General features: G+C 36.9%; 1 protein-coding gene across 1 annotated transcript in view; it reads left to right on the top strand.

Moving 5' to 3' along the window:
- Positions 1–15887, top strand: part of LOC136805998 (E3 ubiquitin-protein ligase rnf213-alpha-like) — an 80685-nt gene that overhangs the window by 58716 nt on the left and 6082 nt on the right. The window contains exons 46-61 of the mRNA XM_067062580.1: positions 78–218; positions 756–914; positions 3215–3371; positions 4209–4451; positions 7117–7224; positions 7694–7779; positions 8275–8442; positions 8762–8861; positions 9373–9543; positions 10945–11069; positions 11516–11979; positions 12596–13009; positions 13530–13684; positions 13809–13997; positions 14488–14654; positions 15367–15460. Coding sequence (XP_066918681.1) covers positions 78–218; positions 756–914; positions 3215–3371; positions 4209–4451; positions 7117–7224; positions 7694–7779; positions 8275–8442; positions 8762–8861; positions 9373–9543; positions 10945–11069; positions 11516–11979; positions 12596–13009; positions 13530–13684; positions 13809–13997; positions 14488–14654; positions 15367–15460 — 2941 coding nt within the window. The remainder of the gene's footprint in view (positions 1–77; positions 219–755; positions 915–3214; positions 3372–4208; positions 4452–7116; positions 7225–7693; positions 7780–8274; positions 8443–8761; positions 8862–9372; positions 9544–10944; positions 11070–11515; positions 11980–12595; positions 13010–13529; positions 13685–13808; positions 13998–14487; positions 14655–15366; positions 15461–15887) is intronic.

The following is a 15887-nucleotide window of genomic DNA, read 5'->3' as shown; positions in this document are numbered from 1 at the left end:
AACGAAACATGTTTTTACCATTCGGCTCAGAAAAAAAACAACAAGATTTTAAGATTTTCTTTGGTCCACATACACAGGTATCGGAAAACGACTGGTGCGGAAAAACGAGTTGCATTCATTGGTATTTCCAACTGGGCGCTTGATCCTGCAAAAATGAATCGTGGTATCATGTTGAAACGAAACATGCTGGATCTAACTGAGCTCATCTCCACTGCAAGGTAACTTCACTTGTGTTTAGAATACAAGAAGCTGAAGTGGCATGGAGAAGGCCGAGCCCCATACCAATAGTCGAATTTTTTTTCACAACACGTAAAAGGCGCCATTTTTTTCAAAATGGACTTGAATTGACAATGCGATGCTGGGCCAAAAAGCGAAAACTAGTTTCACTTTGCTGACGCTATAATTTGAGTCTTTTTACGTTGGTGTGTTTCTACATTTAAGGGATAGAATGGTAATTCAAATCTTGGTCGGTATTGAAAAATGAAACCTTATGATTCTGATGATTAAACTCTTTGCAATTTTATTGAATTTAACAGTTTCTTTGATTTCAAGTGGTGGAATTTTTCGAATTATGACGGTAGATTTTACTTTCGATCTAGCTTTTGTGTGAAAGCAGCCAGGGCTGTGCGTTATAAAAAGAAGTAAGTAAAGGGTTCCGTTTCGTCTGTCAGCGCTTAGGGTCTAGCGCTTCCATTTCTGGAAGACTATGCTAAGAGAGTAACTACATCATTGTTCATAATATTATTGTCTTTCAGTGAGATTTGTTCAAGCAACGAACGCATTCGCGACAAGATCAAATTCTTGTTGAAACCTTTATCGGAAGCTTTCTACAAATTGTATAACATGCAAAAGGAAAACCCGACATTGATCAAACACAGGAAAGAAGAATTCTTCGGAATGCGAGATTTCTACAGGTATGCGATTTCTTTTATAAGAACGTAAGTACTCGATGGCCGAAATATTAAGAACACGAGCTCTTGTAATTCCTGTAGAACATGTTCTTTTTAACCGTTTTGTGAGTATTTTTGTCCATAAGAACATTTTAAAGACTTGGTGGACTCTAGAACACCCAATTTCTTAGGAAAATGGACAAAAATACTCACAAAATGGTTAAAAATAACATGTTAAGAACATTTTTAGGCTTAAAGCTCAAAACGCTTAGAACATCCGAAGGCTTTGGAAATTTTGGGTGTCCTTAAAAAAAACGTGTATTCGGTGCGAGGCCGCATTTTTTTGGAAAATTCGGGAGAAAGTAGACATTTTAAAAAAGTTTTGGAATTTCAGTCCCGTTCAATGCCACCTTTCCCTTGACAATTTTCAACCAAAATTTTTCAAAAAAAATTCTTTTGTGGGGTCCATTTTTCGAACGTCCCATAATTCAACTATGTAAAACCCCGTCGGAATCCGTCAGTTGATGTCAACAGCCTAGGGAGGAGGTTTCAAATAAGTGGATGCGAAATCAACCTCTCCTCCGCCACCTACCGATATACCGGGTGCGCCACAAAAAGTTTCTCTCTTTGAAACTAATTTTCTTGAAAGCTAAAAATTTTAAAAGAACCATTCCTCTTTCATTGGAAAGAAGAAAGATAAACTTAAATTTTGATGGGTCATTTATTAAATTTGATTAATTAGATCAAAAGTTATGCTCAATTGAATAAAAAAGTTACTTTCCGAAAGTGCTCAAAAACGTTAAAAATCGACCTACCAAATTTTTATTTTAAATTTGGCAATCGCAATAGCCTTTACATGATTAAGAGCATTTTTCAGTAAGGGCTACTTAGACTTAGTCTGGAGATCCATACTCTCTATTCAAATTTACACCACATAAGCAAAAACCCCATCAGAAGCTACTCATTGAGAGTATGGTATTTTTGACCCAGTTTGAATTTGTTTACATTTGGTTTGAATTTTGTGCTAAAAAAGCCGTTGATAAGGTTAGCCAATCAGATTCGCGCACTTCCAATCAAAACAATAATATCACGTGATTTCAACAATTGTTTAACAGCCAATAAAATTCTGCGACCAGATTTGGCATCTACAAAAATACCCGGCTACTCTGTTATTTCTATATTATTATTCGTTTGAACTAAATGCTATACTTCGAAACCACACGAACAGAGTAGACGGGTCTCCCAGCTAACTTAGACTACACAATATATTGACGAACAATATTCGACAATATGGTTTGCGGACCGTAATGTACGAAGTAAACAACTGGTACTCTATTATAAAAAGGAATTTTTTTTCGGTAAACAATCCCCCTATATTGTTAGAATATTGCAAATCAAGCTGACAATATATTGCGGACACCTTTTCAATATATTGCCGGCACTCAGCAATATATCGACAATATATTGCCCGACAATATATTGTGTAGTGTATGTAGCCCTGTAACTAAACACATAAATTTTAAAAATGAAGGGTCGAAAGGGATTAAAATCTTCATCAAAATCAATTTAATTTACTTTTACCGAAATTTTCCTCAGGTTTTTGGTGCTAGACTGGATAAAGTCTATGTAAGGCTGGATCTACTTCGAAACCCATATTTGATGTATTTTAATGAATTTTACCAGATTTTTTGGCCTTTTTCGACGATTTTTCTTCTTTTCATTGAAATTTCAATCTTCCTTTATATAACAAAAGGTCATTTAGACAGCTAATTATCATTTTTAATATGTATCTGTAATGGAATGAACATTAGAAAGAAAGTCTGAGACCGCAGTAGAAGGACTTTATTAGGCTAAGGCTCTTATTTCTCCAGCTAGCAACTCAAATTTATTGTTACATTGCTTCACCCCTTTATTTGTTCCTTCTTTCTATTGGGGTTTGCGGAGAGGGGTTAAGTACCGTTTTCAAGTCTTTGGGGTTGAACCAGCAGCCTTGAACATCATAGCCGAATGCTCTTACTTTTATACACACCTGTTTGGAAAATTTGGTAAAAATTTCGTCCCCAGTGGGAAAATGCCCTGGAATTTCAGCCCCAGTGGGATATTGGCATTGTTCTCATCCCCATTCATGTTTAAAAATTGCTTTCCAAAAACATCCCACTGGATTTCTTAACTTTGGAACAATAGAATTGCTATGCCGATTGGGATTTCAATATGAGTTTTTATCCCCACCGAGGAAAAAAGTTCCACCGGAGCTGTGAGACAGGGGTGTCTCTATGGTCGCTAACAATAACATTTCTTCACTTTCTTTCCCTCTTTCTTCACAGTTTGATCAAGATGATCTTCTGTGCGGCCAAATTTTACAACGGAATGCCACCTTTGCATGAGATCGAACTTGCTGTGTTAAGAAACTTCAGTGGTTTAGAACAGTACGATATGTGGGCCATCTTCAGAGATGTACTAACAAGCTCACCACTCGCCAACGTAAGTTTTATTCATACACAGTAGATATTTTACTCGCACAATGTTCTCTCCGCGAGTCTTAAACGGAGTTTAACTGTATCTCTTCCAACCTCTCCAGCTTGAAAAATGTCCAAAGAAATCTCCGTTTTATGAGAATCAAAAACCAATCATAAACATAATCGTTAGAACCCAGTCGCTTTCGCTTTCGTTTTCAAGCAAAAAACAACGCGGTTTTGATTGTTTTGCCTGAACATCCAGGTCAGTTCTTCGCATTCGCCATACCCCTTTTAGAAAAGAGCGTGGTATGTGTAGAATAGATGATCTGTTATGAGATCGATTCTAAGAAAATATTTTGCCATAATCTCTACCTGACTCCCTTCTTTTTGTGTTAAAATATTCTCCTGTGAAGTATGAAATTTTTACCAACTTAAAGTCAAAGTTCTCTAATCCGAAGAAAAGTCCCGTGAAGATCGAATTAGAGAGAGGCAACTGTATTTTCAAAAAACATAAACACGATCCAGTTTTGACAGCTTTCTTCGCTTTCTTTGAGAGTTTAAAAAAAACATGAACCTGGAAAAGTCTCACCGAGGAAAACTTTTAAGTAATAGCAAATGACGAGTTTCAATAAAACTTGAAGGAGCAATTATCAAGTGATCAAACACGGTTCAAAACCCCACTCCATCCATTCCAATAATCTCAGTTCAAAGATAGCCGAGCCGACTGTCTTTGTACCCCGCAAAAAAAATCGTAGGACTGTTTAAAAGTCTTAAATTACTTGGCAATCCACGTAAAAAATTGACAATGCACGTAAAAAATTGACACTATCAATAAGACATTGTAAAACTTTTGGCTTTATAGGCGTTGGGAACGATCGAGTTGGAGATTTCAGCGGCAGATATGATCCGCAAAAACTTTGAGAAAAACTGTTTGTGTTGTTCATTAACGCCAACTGTCAAACGATGTCAAACCAACCGATATTTGTTGATCATGACCGAAAAATATTCCTCCCTTCCAATCATCAAAGGAATGGAGCTGGATGTGCCGGAAAATCTCAGTGTCATTTTCGGTAGCAGTTTCCCTAAAGATCAAGAATTTACTCAGGTTTGAATATTTGATTTCTTTCTCCTCTTCCATTTCGTTTTATGAATTGAGCTGGGTATTTACAAATTTTATATTACTACAAAAGCAAACAATGCGTATGCGCTGTGATCCTCATAGTCAGCTTTGAGACCTATGCCTTTTTGGGGTAGGTTTAGTCTCTCAAAGCAAACAATATAAGTACGTATTCTTAGGATTCATGAACGTTTCTCATTATTAGTTTACCTATCGGTAGAAAATTCGTCGGCAAAAGATTTCGTCACTGTCCAAAAAAATTCATCGCTCGACAAAACTTTCGTCACTTTTTATCGAACAATTTTCTACTGACAAGGAACAATGCACCATCTATGGACGTTTTGTCCAGTCTAAATTACTGGGACTTCAAGCATTTGTTTAAAATTTTGACAAAAGAAATACATTTAAAGCACAATCGTGAAAGATTGAAAGAGGCACCAGCAAAGAAGCCATTATTGTAGTATTAAAACTTTACCTGGCAAACGACTCTACATCACTTGCGCCGAAACGAAGTAGATCCAGTGCTCTCAATACGGGTACCACTTTCCGATCAAATTATTTTGCTTGACCGGCCTTAACGGTTTATATGAACGAGCTCAGTGATTTTAGAAGTCTCGAATATTTTCTGTAACTCTAAAAACTAACTAAAAATTGTCTCGTCTCTTCCCCTCAGTTAACAAAATCTTAAAAAACACAATTTTCAAAACTAGATTTCTTTCTCTGTGCGTTATATTCTTTTACATGATATCGCAGAGTCTGTTAAATGACGCGCCTTACGCGCCCACGCGCCTTACGCTCCTTACGCGCCCTACGCGTCCTACGCGCCTGAACTTCGACGCGCCTTTAAGTTTTGACGCACCTTCTTAGAGGATTTTTCATATGCGAGTTGCGAGTTACGAGTTACGAGTTGCATTTAGAACTACGAGTTGCGAGTTACTTTTCACGAGTTATGAGTTACCAGTTGCATTGTAACAAAATAAAATCGCGAGTTGCGAGTTACGAGTTGCATTTTAACACACAAAATTTGCGAGTTGCAAATTGAAAGTGCGAGTTGCAAATTAAAAGTGCGAGTTGCAAATTAAAAATGCGAGTTGCAAATTAAAAGTGCGAGTTGCAAATTAAAAGTGCGAGTTGCAAATCGAAAAGTCAGTAAGGGTGAAAAACATTTCTATTGATAAAAGAAAATGATTATTGCTGCTCACTATTATACATAAAAAAGAGCAAACATTCGTTTGGTAGAGAAAGAAAAAAATGTACAAAAAGTATGTATTTACATTGCAAGAGTGTAAAGTACTGTAGAGAAAAGTGCTCCCCTGCGGGGGTAAGAGGCGAGGCGTTGTTACTAAAAAGGGTAACACAGGGTAACAGGGGGTAACAAGGTAACAGGCTGAGAATGGTGGATCTGAGGGGTTGTTTCACCAACAGTAATTATAAGATCACGTGCAAAACGTGTACAATCATTGTTGTAATATTTTAGAAAAAAGAGAAATTCCCGCAAATTTTCAAAACCACAAACGACTTGGAAGTGCTCTAAATTTGGTTGGAAGGGTAGAGTTAGAATTAAGACTTAGGACCTTAAATTGAAATGGCCCAAATCGACTTTCTCGCCCGAACTCCAAATTCGAAAAACGAGAAAACAAGCTAAATTCTCAATAAATTTTGACCATGATTGTAGAACAGCCCATTTGAAAGCTATTGAAGCTTGAATAGGGTGTCAATTTCTATCCTTTTGTTTTATCAGCATCAAATTTATAAGTGACAAAACCTTTCCTGGAGTTGCTTAAAGAAGCTTTATATTTGACCATCAGATCATTATTTCATTAAAATAAGTGGTTTTATCAAAATAAGGACAATGGAATATTTAATTAGAATTGTATCTCTAAAACTGCCTTTCCCAGTTTTTGCCTTTTGAAAATATTTATCTATTTATATCAAATGCATCTCATTCGGTACAATTAAAATATTTGGTGTAATAAAGCTTGCAGGTATCACACTTAAGGGCCTTAAGTAGCTTGTCAAAAGATGTATGTGAGTGGTTACACAACTTTAGTCACAAAAAGTAAACAGTTTGGCTGGGTTTTCTATGCTTTGCTTTGGGTTTTAAGCTTTTTTTGTCCTATTATTATTTATGATAACAGGCTCAGACTTTTTTTTAATTTTTTAACTCGTACTTTTAATTTGCAACTCTCACTTTTAGATTTGCAACTCGCACTTTTAATTTGCAACTCGCACTTTCAATTTGCAACTCGCGAATTTTGTGTGTTAAAATGCAACTCGTAACTCGCAACTCTCGATTTTATTTTGTTAAAATGCAACTCGTAACTCGTGAAAAGTAACTTGCAACTCCTAACTCGTAACTCGTAATTCGCAACTCGCAACTCGCATATGAAAAATAGGTGCGTCAAAACTTAATGGCGCGTCGAAATTCAGGCGCGTAAGGCGCGTCATTTAACAGACTCAATATCGCCTATGCTGAAAAAGTAAAAGAAACAAAAGACTTGAAAAGAATTTTCCAAAATTTATGCTTGTGCCGCGCCGAAAAGGGAGAAACTTGTGTTTTTTCTTTTAATCATAAATGCTGCATAAGCAAATAGTAGGAGAGACGTTAATAAATGTTGTCCTACTTTATATGCATTTTCACCATTTCTTTTAGGTGTGCCGTGACATCAACAAGATCAAGATTTGTATGGAAACTGGTCGCACTGTTATCTTACTGAACATGGAAAACCTTTATGAGAGTTTGTATGATGCTCTAAACCAGGTGAGAAATCCCTTTTGCAATGTGAGAGGATATCCTGCAATTCCAGGGTATCTTGATCAAGACTTCCTGCAATTCCAGGGTATCTTGATCAAGATGTCCTCCAATTCCAGGGTAACTTCATCAAGATGTCCTGTCATTCCAGTGAATCTTGATCCAGATTATTCTATTGGTAGAGAGGACTCTTTTAAATTTTGCTACGCCAAAAATTGTATTACGTCCCCCAGCAACTGTGGTGACCAGTTTATAGTCGAGAAGAGAGTTTTTTTCGTTGATGAAGTGAAGTCAGCAAGCCAAAAATACCCTTCCAGTTAGGGGGTCTGTTTCATAAAAATCCCAAGTAGGAGAGTGGGATTTTTCTAGCTTGCTCCTTTTCCTGAATATTCAATATTCAATTAAATTTTTTGATATATAGGATTAGGCTGATTAAGACTTTTACTTACCCTGTCAATCATATCTAACCTCCTTACAGTATTATGTGGAATTTGGTGGAAAGAATTATGTTGATCTTGGCCTTGGTACACATCGAGTGCGTTGCCGTGTACATGAAGACTTCAAGTAACTTCCTTTTCTTAAAGATCATTTTGTTTAAACGTCTAGATTCGTTTGGAAAAGAGAAAAACCTTGGAAAATACTTCACGAGGCAAATTTTACTAGAGTCACTCTCCTTGGAGACAACTCTCTACTGCAAATAGAACATGACATTTGAACGATTTAGTCTCCATATACTAGTCCCTTTTCGCTGTCAATGTTGACTTGGTAACTTTTTTGAATAGTCTGTAATGATCGGTAATGCATATTCTAAGGTCCCAAATAAAACGTCTCCCCCGGTTATTAGATTAAATTTTCCGAACACCCCTCTCCGTTCTTATTAGAACCCTTATTAGTAGGACCTTTCAGCTTTCAAACAAAAGCTGATTGCTCTAAATAACCTGTTTTTAGTCCCGATAATTAGGCCCCTTTATTATATTTCGAAAAAGTTTTTGCTGATGAATCAGCAAACAAAATCACTCCTATCTAAAAACAAAACTTTTAATCTGCTTTTGCTTTCAGGTTGATAGTGGTAGCAGATAAGAAAGTAGTATACGAGTTGTTCCCAATTCCTCTCATCAACCGTTTGGAGAAACATTTCCTAACTATGACGTCATCACTTGAACCTTATCAACTGAGACATGCCAAAGAATTGATGGAGTGGGCAAAACAAGTTGCTTCAAACTCCAAGTATGAAATAATTTCATAATTACACTATTTTATAAGAACATGAAACCAAAAATTAAACAATCTTAACCTCAGATTTCAGAAATGGCAAGAAAATGCTGATTTTGAGCCCATTTTTAAGTCAATAAGTGAATAAAGACATATCAAGAAACATTTCAAACATCCTGAAAAATAGGAAAAATACGAGCAGCCAAATTTTATTTGCTGGTTCTTATAAAAAGACGGCTTAGGATTGATAATTGGTCTATAATATGTCCTAATGGTCCTCTAGCTATAGTCTGCTCTCAGTGTTATTTTAAGAAGCTCCCTTTTTCCATAGCAGATCAAAGAGTACAGAGGAAGGAATGTTTGTCGGGTACAATTCCGACACGTGTGGTGCTATTATCATGCAGTTGTGTCAAAAAGGCGTACAAGAAGATCAGGTTAGGCCACAACCCACTGATTTCTTCAATTTATCAAATACTGTGTTCTAGTTTTTATTACATACAGTATCGTTTCATAATATTTGATTTGTCACTTGAGTGAAACTGTTTACATACGGGAGGCGCTGACTTTCCTCGTAGCTTTAAAATCTGCTAGCTTTTCTATATTTTTTTGCAGTCGATTGCTTTCGTTCTACTAGCCCTTGTTATGTTATTAAGCCAGTATTATTTTCTCTCAAGCCTATAATTATCCGTTTAAAACATCCAATAAGAGTCAACGAAGCTGACAGGTGTTTTTTCGTCCTTTTCAGGACTCGTGCGGCTCGGGCAAGCGAGCATAAATTGCTGTTGTCATCTGAGTGCTCAAAACACTACATGTAGAGTTTTGAATAATCACTTGTGGTGAGCTCAAAAGCAGAGCTTGCTCATCGATAGAGTCTACAAAGTGCTCAAAGAACCAAGTTCTGGGCATAATATTTAAATTTTAAATAATAATTTTCTAATTTTTTAGCTGTTTGAAAGAGGACAAGATGCTTTGATAAAGATCGCCACACCAGACGGTATTCTTAGGAGCAAGAATAAACACATGATTCAAACGTATTTCAACAATCAAAAACATGACAGTCTCAAACTCTACCTACAAGACCAACTCTCTTCACAAAATCCATCCAAGTACCTTCAAGTACGTTATATTTTCTATATACTCCACATAGTTTGTGTCCTCCTCTCCATTAGCAAAATCTTCAATGAAATTTTCCATTAGGCTGCATGCTCTGATATTTTTTGATAAAGGGGATGCTTATCGTGTATAGAAGTCCTGTCCGAGAGTTACCCCCGTCTTTGTGTTTTTGAGGTTTACAAACTTGATTGGCTTGATTAGTAAGTTTTGGCTAGAGGTTAATACAATCAGCGGATTTTAAAAATTGAAACAGGTTACCCCAAATTTGATAGGCTACTAATAAAGTTAATAAATTTTCTAAAACTCAAAAACGGGGGTAACTGTCGGACAGGAGTTTTATACACGATGCGCATATACCCTATATCAAAACATATCAGAGGCTATTTAGGCAGTCTACACTTTCAGGTGCTTTTTAATTTCATGCATTGTTTTTATTGAAGTTAGTATCGAGCTTATCTTTGTCAATGCACCGATCAACCCTTAGCGGCGAGGTTGGCTTTTTACAGGAGACTGGTAATGAATTTACAAAGAACATTTGTTCTCGGTGCAGCAGATTTCTTTTCCGTCAGCGGTCGCAGACCTGAATTAGCGGTCGCATAACTGATTTAGCGGCCGAAGACCTGAATTAAAAACCGAAGACGCAGCGGTCGAATACCTTTTTTAACGGTAACAAATTAAATTAAAAGATTTTAAACTAAAAAAAATGAAAATTAATCCCAATAACTCGTCTTGAACTACCCATCTTTCGTCTTCGATACTACTGCACTAACCACTGGACTGATGCCTTGCCAGGTAGTTCAAACTATTTTAACCGACCCTAACTTATCTATCAGGTATTCGGCCTGTGACTTGCTAAATTAGGTCTTCGGCCGTTAAAAATCAGGTCTTCGGCCGTTGATTCAGGTCTTCGGCTGTTAATTCAGGTTTTCGGCTGCTAAATCAGGTCTGCGTCCGCTGACGGAAAAAAATTTGCATCGGCGCACGGCAATTTTAGGTACAACTAAATCAAACCAAGCAAATTCCCGCCAAAACTTTTAGAGACATTTCCCCGAGCCTCTGCGTTTTTTAGAGTGCAAACTATTTTTAACATTCGAATAACTGAACTATCTCGACGTTACTTTATCGTTTCAATGCAATACATTTTTCGCAAGAGCATTCCTATTCATGCACCATTGCAATCTCTTCCACGGACCAAACAGCTGGTTGGTTGCAAGTGACGTATTGACTGATTTTACGTCACTTATAACCAATCAGCTGCTGGGTTTGTGATGTAATGTCAGAAGACAGTATTTTCGATACTGTCTCCGAGTAGAGTTTTCCTTGTATTTCCGTTACCAGTCAAAAGCACTAAGGGTTGATATGTGTAAGATCTTCCTCCTTATTCATTGCTGTGCATATTTGTAGGTGACAACACATTCTCGCCTTCTTTCACTGAACGAATGTCAAACAATTGCTGGTGAAGATAGCTCAGTTACCATGTTCTCATTGGTGCAATTCGAAACTGATCACTCCTTCCGCCACTCTATCAAGTAAGCTTATTCACTATCAGTAGCTATATCCCGTAAGATTTTTTTCCGGGAGCTCCCTTAAATCTAATTTAAAGTTAGTCTGAATGGCAGACCTCTATAAAACAGCTGGTAGTATAGATAGTATACATCTTAGGAGCATGAAACCGTTAGCTGATTCCAGCAGTCTAATTTAAAGTTGGTTTTAAGTCTGCTTTATCGGATCATAGATGAAAATCGAAGAGGATGACGGATACTGTGAGACTTTTAGAGGCAGGTTATTTAACAGGCAAAGTACAAAATGGAAATTTTCTCTTTACCGGAACTACTGGATGTGCTAGAAAAATTATTCCAATTCTTCATATCTTTCGTGGTGTTAGAATTTTCCCTGCAATCGAAAAAACGGAAAACAAATTTAAATCATGATATCACTTGTGGGTGATACTACACCTTTGCGTATCTCATTACAGGTCTTTCCTGGAAACCAAAAAGTCTGACGAACAAAAGAACTTCCTGTTTATCCAATACAACATGACGGCCACCAGTGGTAATTTAATCACATGCGCACAACACATCACTGAAGAACTATGCCTCCAACACACCCTACAAGACAATACTTTCATTGTTTTCATACTACAAATTACCCGTCGCTTCGACAGTACCTTGAGCGGGTTAAGCTGTTCACAAGCACATTGGGATTACATTCACATCGATGATCTGCGTGAACCAGACATTCACATGCCGTCTTTCATGAAATATTTGGACCGTCCCATGAGTGATTTATTTGCACCGGATTGCCAGGAGGACCTAAGCATGTTGATCAAAGGGAGTGTTCCATCTGCCATGAAAACATTGAATACGATGGGTGAGACGAGAATTGATGAATTGGCAGCTAAATTGCGAGTGGTGAATCATCTGTTTGATAAGAATAAAGGTGAACACTTTTTTCATTCTCTCTAAAAATAAAAATTTTTGCATCGAATCTCTACAACTCGAATGTCTCCTTAACTCGAACAAATATTATGGTTCCTTTAGTTAACAATGACTTATACAGCTTATACTCCATAACTCGAAATTTCTTAACTCGAACAAATTTGTGCGCCCCGTGCGTGTTCGAGTTATAGAGACTCCACTTTAGTTCTTTATTGTTGATCCTTGACCCGTATTTGTGGGAAAACCACAGATATCTCAAAACACTAGATTGAGCTTACTTTCTTCCTGTCCCCTGAAAGTAGACGAGGCAATTCGCCTTCTCGCTTTCCCTCCATGTCAAATGTTTGTTCTGATTGAACAAATTACCGGTACCGGAATTTGGTCCACTACTGTGCTCTACTCAGCAAAGATGGCGCATGGATGGCTTGAGAAAAACATGGTAGCTCCATCTAATGTTTTACAAAAAATGTCTGTGGGAAAAACTCAAAATGTATGGCCTTGTAAAGAATTTTGTTTTATTATTTATTTGACGAAAATTGATCATACTATTAAAACTCGTAAACTTTTCTACTTCTAACGTCGCCATGACATGATTCTTACAATCTCTTCCATTTCAGTATTTTCGAGCACGGTCATCAGCGAAATCCACAAGCAACTTTTACACAAAGAATCACAAGTCTTACCAGAGCATTCTAAAGGTTGGGTAATGCGTGAGGCAGTTGAACAACATTACATTCCAAACTATGGAACATTCCGTGCATCTCTGGCGCTCTGTGTCGAAGACAAAGTCATTCCAGTTTGGAAGAGTTTGTTAACGCTGATGGATGAGAATAGTAATTTGATGGTTTTGCACCAAGGCATGGACCTTTATGGTGGTTTATGGACACTCTTGTTTCAAGCATTCACCACCTCTGGTGAACACAATGAGAAACCGATTGAAGAATCAAAACAAAGCAATTATTCTAGATTCCCATTTTCGAAAAGAATCAGTTTGATGTTGGATAATGTGATGCAGACTTACGTCATCGGAGGTAGGCTTGCTACTCTAAAGTCCTGAGCCGAATAGAGGGGTGGGATCCGAAATTTTTCAAATATTTTAAACGGGGATGGACTGAAAAGAATTTAAATTTGCTTTTAACTCATTTAATGAACTTTCAAGAGGAAATTCGAATGCTCCACAGAAATTATGCCTGATTTACACTTCAACTCAAAAACAGAAAGCTAGCAATGGATAAACGAAAGGGTTAAATTTTTTTTCTCGAAAATTAATAACCGGAGGAGGACGGAAGACGTTTATTCGGGACCTAATGTTCTCATCGAGGATGAGCTTGAATGTGACATGGGACATAGGATGTGAAAAGGTTGAAAAGGACTTTACTTCTATATATTTTATTTTCAACATTTTAATAAGCAAAACATAAAATTTAGTGCACACTGAGTGCGAATGCATGACCGAAATATTAAGAATATTTTAAGAACATTTTTTATTTAGGCTTTAAGGCTTCAAAAATTTAGATATTCTTAAATAAAAAAACGTGTATCTCTTTTCAGCATCAGAAGAAGATAAAAGAGAGAACTTATCGAAAGCCATGAACGGTCTCTCCATAAACTCTTTGCTATCCAACCTTTCCAACGAACAAATAGAAGATTACAAAAAAGATTTCCTGATGTATAAATTCCCTGGGTTAGCTCAACAAGGTTATCAGGTATAAAATTATTTAAAGAAAATAATAAGAAATTTAATTTTACTTTACTTAAATCAACTTGATCAACGATATAAATATGTCAATGGGTCCACATCTAACCCTTTACTTTACGCCATAATTTTAGATCTTGAACGACAACATGAGTTGGAGCGCCGCACAACAATCAGATGGTGAACCGCAAGCGGCGCACAGCCGTATCGGTGATATCCACGTGGCGCATCAAGACTTCGAAAGAAGTTGTCTTGCGAAAATCTTTTCCTTCAAACCTGACCTATTGTTGAGATCGTTGTTCTTCGACAAAAGTATTTTAAAGGTAAGAACACCCCCTTCTCACAGACCTACTAGGACCCCTTCACACTGGAAAAATGTCAAAGGCCCATAGTTTTCGGCGCCAAACTTATGTTCTTTTTGGTTCTCTTTTCAATAAACATCCCCCTCAAACAAACGCCACCTTCCAGGAATATATGTTAAAAATATGTTGAATATATATATTGAAAATATGTGTTAATGATTGTATTCTTTTAGTTTGACCCATTTTCAGATCTCTAAAATTACATATTTTGAACTGAAAGAAAACTAAAACGCAAACAAGGTTCCCATTCAATTCATTAAAGTGACCTTGGCTAAAGAATAACTAACGCCCCCTTCTTTTAACGCACCCTCCTTTTAAACGCACCCTCCTTTTAAACGCACCCTCGAATAAATACCCCTCCTTAAATCCTAAAAATTCACATTTATGCAGTCACTGCTCTCTTTTTAATCCATTGGACCAAACGTAAACCGTATTTTATTTCTTTCACTAGAATATTGACCGGACAGTACTGAAGTTTTTGTTGAACCATTACAACAAGTTGTTCGAGGAGACGGATGTTCATTCCATACAAAAGATCAATAGTGAACTTCAGAAGTTGAACAAATTCCTGAAAGATGTTTTCGTATTGCTCGATATTGATGTATTTCCAAATATTAAGTAAGCTTTTGTCTTAGTCTGAATCGCAGACCTCTATAGATATACTTCCTATATAGAAACTCTTTTCGCTAGAGGATGAGCAGAAGCCTACTTTTGTCTCCGCTCCCTTGTTTTTTTTTTCGAAAATTAGTTCCTGGTACAACAAGTCTTGTACTCAAACGGTGTAAAATGTCACATTTTGTCTTAAACGTAACCGATTTCACAGGATTTCGGACTCTTTAATGGCGCCATATCTTTTTGTGTTTCTGAGTATAAAACTTGTTGTAGTATCAGAATTAATATCTTAGAATTTCACGATCCATCCGATGATGGAGATTTTATTCTCTCGAATAATTCCATCAGACAGAAATCTCGTATTAAAACTGTATATAGGCATTTTAAGAACATTCTGAGTTGTTTTAATTAACAAACTTTAGTGCCTTGCTAGCCAATCTAGGGGGTAAAAATCTAAAAATTTTCTGGACCTCAGCCCCAACCATGGTGGGGCCTGCGGGTGTCACTGTATACCAAAATAACTCTATCAAGAAATTTTCCGTCTCATAGAAAAAAACTGCTTTTACCACTGATGTGGCCAGGCCTAACTCGCGGGGCCCCTCTCAGAAAGTCTCAAAATCCTATTTGCTTTCGAACCAATCATACACAGTTGCGTCCCATATTTTAAACTTTTCCGTTCGTTATAACACAATTATTCCTTATATTGTGTATCACTCAGGTTGATGTGGGAGAAACTTCAAATCGTTCAAATCTTCATACAACATGTTATCAACGAAAACGGTGCGTTGGACACCATACTTATCTTCTGGAATGTGAGTACAGTATCTTGTTTATTACAATGTGTTCTAAAGGCCGGTCTCTACTTGCGCGCGCTTCGATCGCACCTTTTGGCTTCAATCCTTTTTGCTTGGAAAAAAGAGTGCGTCATATAAAGGTAGCGCGCGCTTGAAAAAAAAGTTGAACCCATTTCAACTTTTTTTAACCGTTACGTCAGATAATAATAATAATAATTTGCGTTTCCATATATATAGTGTATATGTATAAGAATTGCGAAGCGTTCCAGGCAGGTCACTCGATTCGCAAGTTGCAAGCAAAATATTCATAGGGTCGTGGAGGGTGTCTATCTAAAAAATCCTGCATTACTAAAAGTTGGGGAAAAGTCGACAAAAACAACGACAAATTTCATAAAGAACGGCAGAAAAAAACTTAAAAAGAACACGGTAAAAACAGCTAAAATTC

Source organism: Clytia hemisphaerica, unplaced genomic scaffold (genome assembly GCF_902728285.1).
Source record: "Clytia hemisphaerica strain Z4C2 unplaced genomic scaffold, Clytia hemisphaerica genome assembly, whole genome shotgun sequence".
In the NCBI taxonomy this organism is placed as follows: Eukaryota; Metazoa; Cnidaria; class Hydrozoa; order Leptothecata; family Clytiidae; genus Clytia; species Clytia hemisphaerica.
Note: the sequence above shows the minus strand (reverse complement) of the source record. Positions and strands in the feature narration are given on the sequence as shown.